The 9242-nt window shown below is 35.3% G+C and overlaps 1 protein-coding gene across 1 annotated transcript; it reads left to right on the top strand.

Annotated features, from left to right (window-relative positions):
* Nucleotides 1-556: 556 nt before the first annotated feature.
* Nucleotides 557-4894, top strand: LOC112650826 (myelin P2 protein). The gene is made up of 4 exons (XM_025433689.3): nucleotides 557-700; nucleotides 2401-2573; nucleotides 3050-3151; nucleotides 4134-4894. Exons 1-4 carry the CDS (start codon nucleotides 628-630, stop codon nucleotides 4182-4184), a joined length of 399 nt encoding a protein of 132 aa, XP_025289474.1. The 5' UTR covers nucleotides 557-627; the 3' UTR covers nucleotides 4185-4894.
* The last annotated feature ends 4348 nt before the right edge of the window (nucleotides 4895-9242 follow it).

The raw sequence follows: 9242 nt of genomic DNA, 5'->3' as shown, positions 1-9242 counted from the left end.
TGCCTGCCTGGGATATGTGAACTATGCCAAGCCTCCCTTACCTATGAATACTTCCTCACACTGCTTCCCTGCATTTCTCTCCCACAACATATTTGAGGCGGTTATCACAATACTCATGGACATTTTCCTCTCTTTCTTCTCTTTCAATAAGAATTCTTAATTGTGCAGACTCAGGATTGGGAGTGACCAAGATGCCTAAACACACACACACACACACACACACACACACACACACACACACACAGTCTCAGTCTCTCTCTCTCTCTCATTCATGCTCATATAATTTAGTTTGGTATATAGGACTCAATTCATGGGGTCTTTTCCAAAGCATTAAAGACTAAGCACTTCTTAAAAATGTAAGATCGACCAAAAATTTTTTTGAACATCCAAAGAGTACTCTCATTGATCTTTATAAAAATTTTTGGAGACTAAAGGAAACATTATGTAGGGATTTCTTTTGTCCTACTGGATAATTCATTGCCCAGTCCTGACACTGCTTTTCCCCATTGGGTCTTTGTGAGAGTCACATGCTTTGGACATCTTTGAAAAGAATCTTCTGAGGCTTCAGCATCTCATTTGAGTCTCCTAAGTCTCATCTAGAAGTGTGTTGAATTGTCATCTGTCACCATGAGCAACAGATTCCTGGGCACCTGGAAACTTGTCTCCAGTGAGCACTTTGATGATTACATGAAAGCTCTGGGTAAGAAATGTTCCTTGTTGCTCTGTTTGAGAAGATCCTTTTTGAGAAGACTGCATGACTATATCCTTCTAACTCCTTTTCTAGGACTCTGGGGAAGTTTGCACAGGCTGAAGTACAATCCTTTCCTGCAATTAATCTTCTATTGTGTCATTCTAATAATTTAGTACACTTTGTGGAAATACTAATAGATTTTAACCTAAGAGCTGCTTAATTGTATGGAACCTCTACTGATTTCACAGGTGGTTTCAGATAAGGTAGTTTCGTATCAGTAAGACTTTGATTTTAGAGGAAAGAAATTTTAGAGGCTTAGTCAACCCATCCTCTGGCTTTCCTGAAGGTTCATTTTATAACAGCTGAAGTTCTCATAAAATAAGTAGTTGAATATACTAACGTTAATAGAAACTCCAACTTAAAATTTTGGTGTTTGACTAAACCAGAAGTTTACACTAATTACTGATGTTAGGCTAACATCAGACCTTCCTGGAGTTGGAGCAATGGATGAAGATGGAAAAATCTAGTTATAAGTTTTATCAACTTTATACTATCTCTAGAGAATGTTCCATGACACGAGGACAATAGGTGAGAAGTACCTTTGGAAATTTCCAGAGCTGTATAAATATAATAGGAAGAGATTCCAATGATCCTGGTTGCTATGCTTGTCAAAGTGCCTGTAACTTTCCTTACCTGTTCAGAAAGCTTATGAGAAAGGTTGTATTTTTAAGTAAAATGAGCAAAATCATGTCATATTGCCTAGAAAACTACTAGAAATTATGGGGGAAGATCCATACTAACTGGATAGACTTATGGACTTGACTTCATAGCTGAGGAAGAAGCAAAAATACAAGAGCGTCAATGAAAGACTCCATAATTCTGTCATTTTTCAAGTTTAGAATGCATAAGATCACCTGGGAGTTTAGTATAGTGTACATTTTCAGACCCTACTGCAGAGATCATATATACACATAAAACTAGTTTTTTATACGTATATAAAACTAGTTTTTCCTTCATTTTTTTCTCTCATTTGACATTTCTCTTTTTCCATGTGTTTCTATAGTCTTAGTAATAATAGTAATAAAACCCAAGAGTCTAATTTTGTTTCATTTTTCAAATGCAGAACATTTTTTAAAAATCACATTAACTATGATCATGTATAATGGTACAGATCTTGAAAGGAGATGGGTAGTTTTTTCTACCAGCTAAGCTTAGGGGCCATGACAAAATTTCAGCAACGAGATTCTATTAAGGATGTGAGGGGAATTCTTTTCTATATCCGTAATATACTACTGAGGAGAAGAAATCATAGAATAGTGGGTATCTGTCATAGTCTCATTTTAAAAATACCTGTAATAGTTATATGTAGAAACTAAAATGTCTGGAATGATCCATACAAAAGATTGGTGATTTTCAAGGACTGTGGGGTTGGATGTGGTAAAAGTGGATGACTTGAACTATTTAGGTTAAATGCATTTTTCTTTAAAATCTGCAGACATTATTATTGTAATAATAAAACCTAAAATATTTAAGTCTATGGGCAGGTATTTCCATTAGGTGGTGAAATGTGGGAGGAGGTCCTCAGGAGTCAGTGATACTACCTGCCATCTCCACATCTGAGGCACAACTGAACACAGAATGTGGCCATTCACAGACTCTCTAGGTATAACTCTTTGTCAAAAGAATTCTAACTCTATCTTGATTTTTAGGTGTGGGGTTAGCCACCAGAAAACTGGGAAATTTAGCCAAACCCCGTGTGATCATCAGCAAGAAAGGGGATATTATAACTATAAGAACTGAGAGTACATTCAAAAATACAGAGATCTCCTTCAAGTTAGGTCAGGAATTTGAAGAAACCACAGCTGACAACAGGAAAGCAAAGGTAAATTTTAATGTTTCTCTTCAAAGTTGGCTCATTCTAGGATTTGAGAGGATTACTCCTGTTAGTGTTCAAAAGGGTAGACCACTCTGTTCTATTGAAAATGAATGTGCCTTTGAGGCCCCTTACTTGATCTCAGGATTTTGATTTTGACTCCAATGTTGGGTGTGGAGGCTACTTTAAAATAAATAAAATAGGGGCACCTGGGTGGCTCAGGGATTGAGCGTCTGCCTTTCGCTCAGGTCATCAACCCTGGGTCCTGGGATCAAGTCCCCCTGCATATGTCTCTGCCTCTCTCTCTCTGTATCTCTCATGAATAAATAAAATCTAAATAAATAAATAAATAAATAAATAAATAAATACAACAGAAAATGAATGTGCTTCATGAGACATCTATTATGAAAACAATTCAATAGTGAATGAATTTCTCTGATCAACCAAAATCCAAACAACTCGATTATATGAATTTGTCTTTGCAGAGCATTGTAACCTTGTCAAGAGGCTCATTGAATCAAGTGCAGAAATGGGATGGCAAAGAGACAACAATAAAAAGAAAGTTGGTGGATGGGAAAATGGTAGTGGTAAGAGTAGTTTCACTTCTAAATACAAAATAATGGTATTAAAATAAAGAAATGTGTAATATTATTTTCAAGATTTTCTTCTTTGCAATACAAATGGTTAAAAATGGCTAAGTAATAATGTCAGAGTTAACGGTTAGATGATATTTCAACCATGAAGACTCATCTATAAGTACTTCAAGTATTGGTCCAAAATTTTAGAAAGAACGCCTAAAAATAATGGTAAAGTCAAAGAATATGGATAAATCTCACCAGTTTGGACTTACAAAGAGAAAAGCAAGTCTAAGTTTTAAGAGCAAAACAAACCCTGAATGACTCAATTACAGAATATTTGTAAATATCTAAGTGTTTTACTTTCAAGAATCCAAACTTGGACTACACCATGTCAATAATTTAAGCTCAGCTCAAGGAGACCTTTTTGTCAGCAGATAAAGAATGATGATCAGGGTTAGAAGAGATGACCTTTAATTTTCTTAAGTTTTATCTTCTGTGCTGAATAATACATACACTGACTATAGATTCGTGTAATTTTAAGTGTTTTCCTTTAGTTTAGAGGTTCTTATCCCTAGCTACAAAATAGATTTACACGGGGAGTTATTAACAATATGGGGCTCCCAACAAAAATCAATTAAATGCAAATCTCTTGGGTGAAAAGGAGCCAACAGTATTTTTAAATGTTCCTCAGATGAAACAAATGTGCATATAGTTTTGAAATCCACTTTTAGTAGATTTAAATGCACACAAATTATGCATAAAAACTTGCCACTTTAAGAAAATTCTTCCATAGTAACATAGATTGACTTCGAAACTGTTTCTCCTATTTCAATGGTGGTAATTCCTAATCGCCAGAGACTGACACACTGATGTTCTATCCGTTTCTAAGTTTAATCTCATGAGCTTGTTTTTATCTTCTGTTGCTATGTGCAGATTTGCTGTTCCCTAGTTTGAGTTTTAGATACTCAATGAATCTCTCTCTTTTCTTAAGGAATGTAAAATGAAGGGCGTGGTATGCACCCGAATTTATGAGAAGGTCTGAGAAAAATCATTTCCTCATTGAAGTGATATTTGATCATTTGAGGTTGGAAATCAACAGTTTTCGTTGGCAAGACCCGACTATACTGCAATTTGTTTGTTTTTGCTTTTGTCTTAATAGATCAGATAGGTAAAGGCCTAAACTGAGGATTAATCTAAAATTAAGTGTTGTTTAAACATTTTTAATTTACATGCATTTCCTTACTATATTAAAGTATGTATATTGGCCAGACCTAAATAGTTGACATTGTGATTTAATTATCTGTGAAATTCTAACTCGTGTTGTACTTTGTATACAGAAATGATAGTAAAGCAAATAATCTGATAGTAAAAGGAAGTAAATGTATTGATTGGGGTAACAGGAGGATGATGGGGAGGAGGATCAGAAGTGAAACAAACTACAGGAAGGAGCTGTTTTAAAGCAGAGTTCTATTTCAGCTAAAAGGGCAGCCTCTACTCCAGCTGATTTTTTTAAATTGAGGGATAATTTATGGACAGTGAAATGCACAGACATTAAGGGTAGAGTTCAATCCATCGTGACAAATACATGCACACATATAACTCACATCCTGATCAAGATAATGGTACATTTCTAATCCCAGAAAGTTTTCTCATGCCTCTTCCCAGTCAATGTCCTGCCCTGTCCCACCTCTACCAAAAGCAAGTAGTGATTTGGTTTCTGTCATTGGGTTTTTACATTACACATTTCTTTAATGTGTGGGATTTTATACAAGGAATATTATCTTTAATTCAAAAAAGTATGCTTTTTTTTTAAATAAAAAGCAACCACGAAGTTTTTTAAAATCTTAAAAAGAGGAAAACAATTGCTTCCGTCCTACATGGTGTGAGCTATCACTTTGTACATACGAACATATTGTACTTACCTGCAACCACGGCCCTCATACTTTTTTACATTCTGCTTTTTGTAACTTTAACAAAGAGTCTCCCACATTTCAATAGGTGCTATGCCAATTTATGATGATTATATAATATGGTTGTTCTATTTTTATGTTATATCCAGTTTGGAGTTATTACAGATTATTTCGCAAAAATTACCTTCATGTACATACATGATTGTGCTAAATATTTTTTCTAAGAGAAGGATTAGTAAGTAAATATGGAAAACTGATGGTTTCTTACTATTTCTGTATTTCTTTCCTGAATGTTGTAGGGATTAGGGGACAACGCAACCAGCAGTATACATGTATAGGGCAATGCATGAACACAGATCCTATCCTGAAGATAACAGCTACTAAGTGGTATATGTGTGTTGTGTGCCAAACTCATTTACTCTCTCCCAGATGATTTAGATGCTGTGTTGCCATATTTAGCACAATCTCACACAACAACCCTATCAGGTAGATACTATTATTATCCCCATTTTATAAAAGAGGAACCAGTGTAGAGTAACTTGTGCTAAGTCCCAAAGTGCTAGAGAATGAAGAGGGGTCATTTGTTGAAACTTCACTTTATTTTGTCTCCTTGGACACACCTCTTAGAAACTTGTCTGTTTTTTGTAATACCTCTAAAAGTGTGCCATTAGATTATTTTTGCCTGTTCTTGAATTTCATATAAATGGAATCATACATTATGTGTTCTTTCTGTCTGCCTTTTTAAACTCAGCATTATGTTTTTGAAGTTCATCCATATTGTTGCTTGTAGCAGTAGTTTGCTCTTTTATTGCTAAGTAGTATTCTATTGCATGAGTATATCACAGTTTGCATATCTACCCTTCTCTTAAGACAGTTGGGCTCTCCAGATTTTGGCCATGATGAATAAAGCTGCTATAAACATTCTTGTACAAGGCTTTTGATGGACATATGAGTTCCTTCCTTCTGGATAAATAACTAGGCATTGAATTACTGGGTCTAGTTGATTTTTGACACACAAGATAGGGACTACTGTGCCCAAGTAATAATGAAACTCTTTCAGATGTATTGTATGATTGAGCAAATGACAAATGTGTTGATGTTGTTAGGGGCCAGGATTTTCACTATGGAAGACGAATATATGAATATGGAATGAAGGAGGCAGGAAAGAATCACGTGAGAATGGATTGGAATAGATGTAAATTTGTGGTTTCTAAGGCATGCATATATATGTGCATATGTGTTTGTAATTGAACATGAATATCTGCATGCATTTCTGTGTGTATATATACATGTATTTATGTGTATGTGTATATACACCCATATATTTCCTAGCTCTATCTGCCCAGAGGGCTTAGAAGGAATTGCACCTCAGTAGGAATGAGTCTACCTACTGCCCAGATCTTAGTGTCCAATGTCATTCCCCACTGAAAGAAATGAGGGTTCCTTGGAGAAACAACTGATTCCAATGTGAGGTCAGGGAAGGTAGAAGATGAGCCTAAAATATCTTATTATACCAGAAAGTAAGGAAGTGTTTAAAAAAATAATAGAGGCATGCCATCAAAATATGGGAGCCAGCTTGAAGGTGTTCCCCTTGGTTAAAGCTGGGGCAATTTGAAAAATAAAATAGTTGTGAAAAAATCATAGCTTATAAACCACTGAAGGAAAAATAAGGATCCAAGAATCCATAATTATAATAGGGAGAAAGAGAAGAGTCTTCCTTAGAGCAGAATGCTGTGGGCTGACTGGTAAATGTGGAAGGAGCACTAGAAATGGAAAGTCATCATTTTTTAATCCCCACAGTAAATATTGGCTCAAACAAGACTTGCCAATGGGTGCTAAATCTAGAGGGAAATTTTGATTAGGAGAAGGATATTAGTTTGGTCTTAAAGTATCTCTTCACAGACTGCTCATTGTTATGAGAGGAAAAAATAGTTTAACTATGCAGTGAAAAAATTGGACAACTCCTTGACTGGGTAATCACCCCTAATATCACCAGTGAGGGGCAGGCACCTAGGCCCTCAGATATGATACCCTAAGAAGGAACATCACTTATGTAGTATTTCAGTCCAGAATCCCTATCTGGATCCAATCATGGAGAAACATCAGACAAATTCCAAAGAAGAAGAAGGAATGTTCTTTTTTTTTTTTTTTTTTTTTTAAGATTTTACTTATTTATTCATGAGAGACACAGAGAGAGGCAGAGACACAGGCAGAGGGAGAAGCAGGCTCCCTGTGGGGAGCCTGATGTGGTATTCGATCCAGGACCCGGGATCAAAACCTAAGCCAAAGGCAGCCGCTCATCCACTGAGCCTCCCAGATGTCCCAAATAAGGAATGTTCTATTAAAAAAAAGGACAGTGGTATTGATTGAATTTTTCAAAACTGGCATTGTCATAGGAGACAAAGAAAGGCTCTATGGAAATGTTCTAGATTAAATTACTTTCAAAATATATGATGATTAAATCCAGTAAGTGATCCTAGGCTAGATCCTGGACAAGAGGTAAAAGACATACTCCAAAGGACAATATTAGGTTAATTGGTAAATTGAAATAAATTGGAATATAGATGGTAAATAGAGTTAGAAGCATATTGTGATTATGCCAGAGAATATCCTTATTCTTGGGAAATACACACTGTGAAGTATTTGGGGGTAATAGGCCGTAATATATGCAATTTACTTTTTAAAAACTTTTTTACTTTAAAAAATGTATGCATATTCATATGTATGCATATACATTAGTGAGAGCAATTAATAAAGCAAATGGGGTAAAACCTAACAATAGGCAAATCTGACTAGAAGCTATATATATTTTCTTTGTAGCAGTTCAGTTCTTGCAACTTTTTTGCAAGTTTAAAGTTATTTCCAAAAAAAACACATTTTTTTAAAAGCCCTATTTGGCAAGTCCTTCTCTGTCCCTGGGCATTTGGTCAACACGTGTCTGTGAGCATCATAACCAAAGTGTGGCAAGTCCTTCTCTGTCCCTGGGCATTTGGTCAACACGTGTCTGTGAGCATCATAACCGAGGTGTGGTTTTTTTATTTATTGTTTTTGGCTCCAGCTCGATAAACCCATAAAAAGCAGTCTTAAAACCATGGTGCTATTTTTAGAGGTTGTAGTAATACGACTTGCAATAAAATGTATTCCCCAATAAACATAATTGCTCTATTATACAAAAGTCATGAGCAGTTTCTGTTTTTGTAACAGGAAAAGTGGAACTACACTGATAATGAGGAAGATAAAATGATCATTTCAGCAGGTGCTATACGTTGCTAGATTTGAAACAGATTTTCAAACAACCAGCAGCGGGAGAGGGAGCTAAAGTTCTGCAGTATTCAAAGATAGTCTCAGAATATAATACCAATTCGCAATTATTTTTTATAGAACAAGATTTCTTTTTGGTATAACATGGTAGCTAAGAGCAATCGGACTGCTGAGTCAAATTCCAGTTTGCTGCTTACTAGCTATGTATCAGTGGTTCCTTAATTTCTTTCTCTGTCCCTTGGTTCCTTCATTGTAAAAATGGGGATAATAATACAGCATTCTTCAAAGAGTTGTGGGAGATTTTAAAAAAAGTAATATATATATAATGTGCTTGGCATAGGAAAAGCATTAGAGAGATGTCTTTTGTTATTGTTATTTACCTAGTAACACACATGATGTTCAAATAGGTCATTTTATTACACCTCAAAATGAAGAGAATTCACAAGATCTCAGAGCTGTTGAGATCCACACCAAGTGGCTAAATTTATTAAGAGTATTATTTGTACAGGTATAAAAAACAATCAAGAAACCTACTTACTAAAAAAAAAAAAAAAAAAAAAAGAAACCTACTTACTATCACACTACTGCCTAGAAGGTAGCACAGTAGTTAGATTTTCTCAATGACCATTTCAGTTTCATGTTGACTGTGATTATTTCTAATTTTTGAATAAGTCACTCCAGCTAAGCTTTCAGGAATATTTCTTCTAAACTAAGTGTATCTCTTTAAATATGGCTGCACCTTAGAATCATCTGGAAGTTTTTAAATATCCCAATACCAAGATTGTATCACAGACCCACTACATCATAATCTATGGGTGATGGGTAAGAGCGAGGCACCAGTATTTTTCTAGGTGATTCCAATATGTGGCTAGTTTGAAAACCACTGTTCCAAGGTCTTCCAAAGTTAGAAATTTAATGTTGGCTATTAT

Source organism: Canis lupus, chromosome 29 (genome assembly GCF_003254725.2).
Source record: "Canis lupus dingo isolate Sandy chromosome 29, ASM325472v2, whole genome shotgun sequence".
NCBI lineage: Eukaryota > Metazoa > Chordata > Mammalia > Carnivora > Canidae > Canis > Canis lupus.
The sequence above is the reverse complement of the archived record's forward strand: the minus strand, read 5'-3'. Positions and strand labels throughout refer to the sequence as shown.

Excerpts from the sequence above, each read along its gene's own strand:
- LOC112650826 (XM_025433689.3), top strand. The coding sequence starts at position 628 with ATGAGCAACAGATTCCTGGGCACCTGGAAACTTGTCTCCAGTGAGCAC. Across the intron at positions 701-2,400 it reads TGATTACATGAAAGCTCTGG|GTGTGGGGTTAGCCACCAGA; the intron begins GTAAGAAATGTT and ends CTTGATTTTTAG. Across the intron at positions 3,152-4,133 it reads TGGATGGGAAAATGGTAGTG|GAATGTAAAATGAAGGGCGT; the intron begins GTAAGAGTAGTT and ends TCTTTTCTTAAG.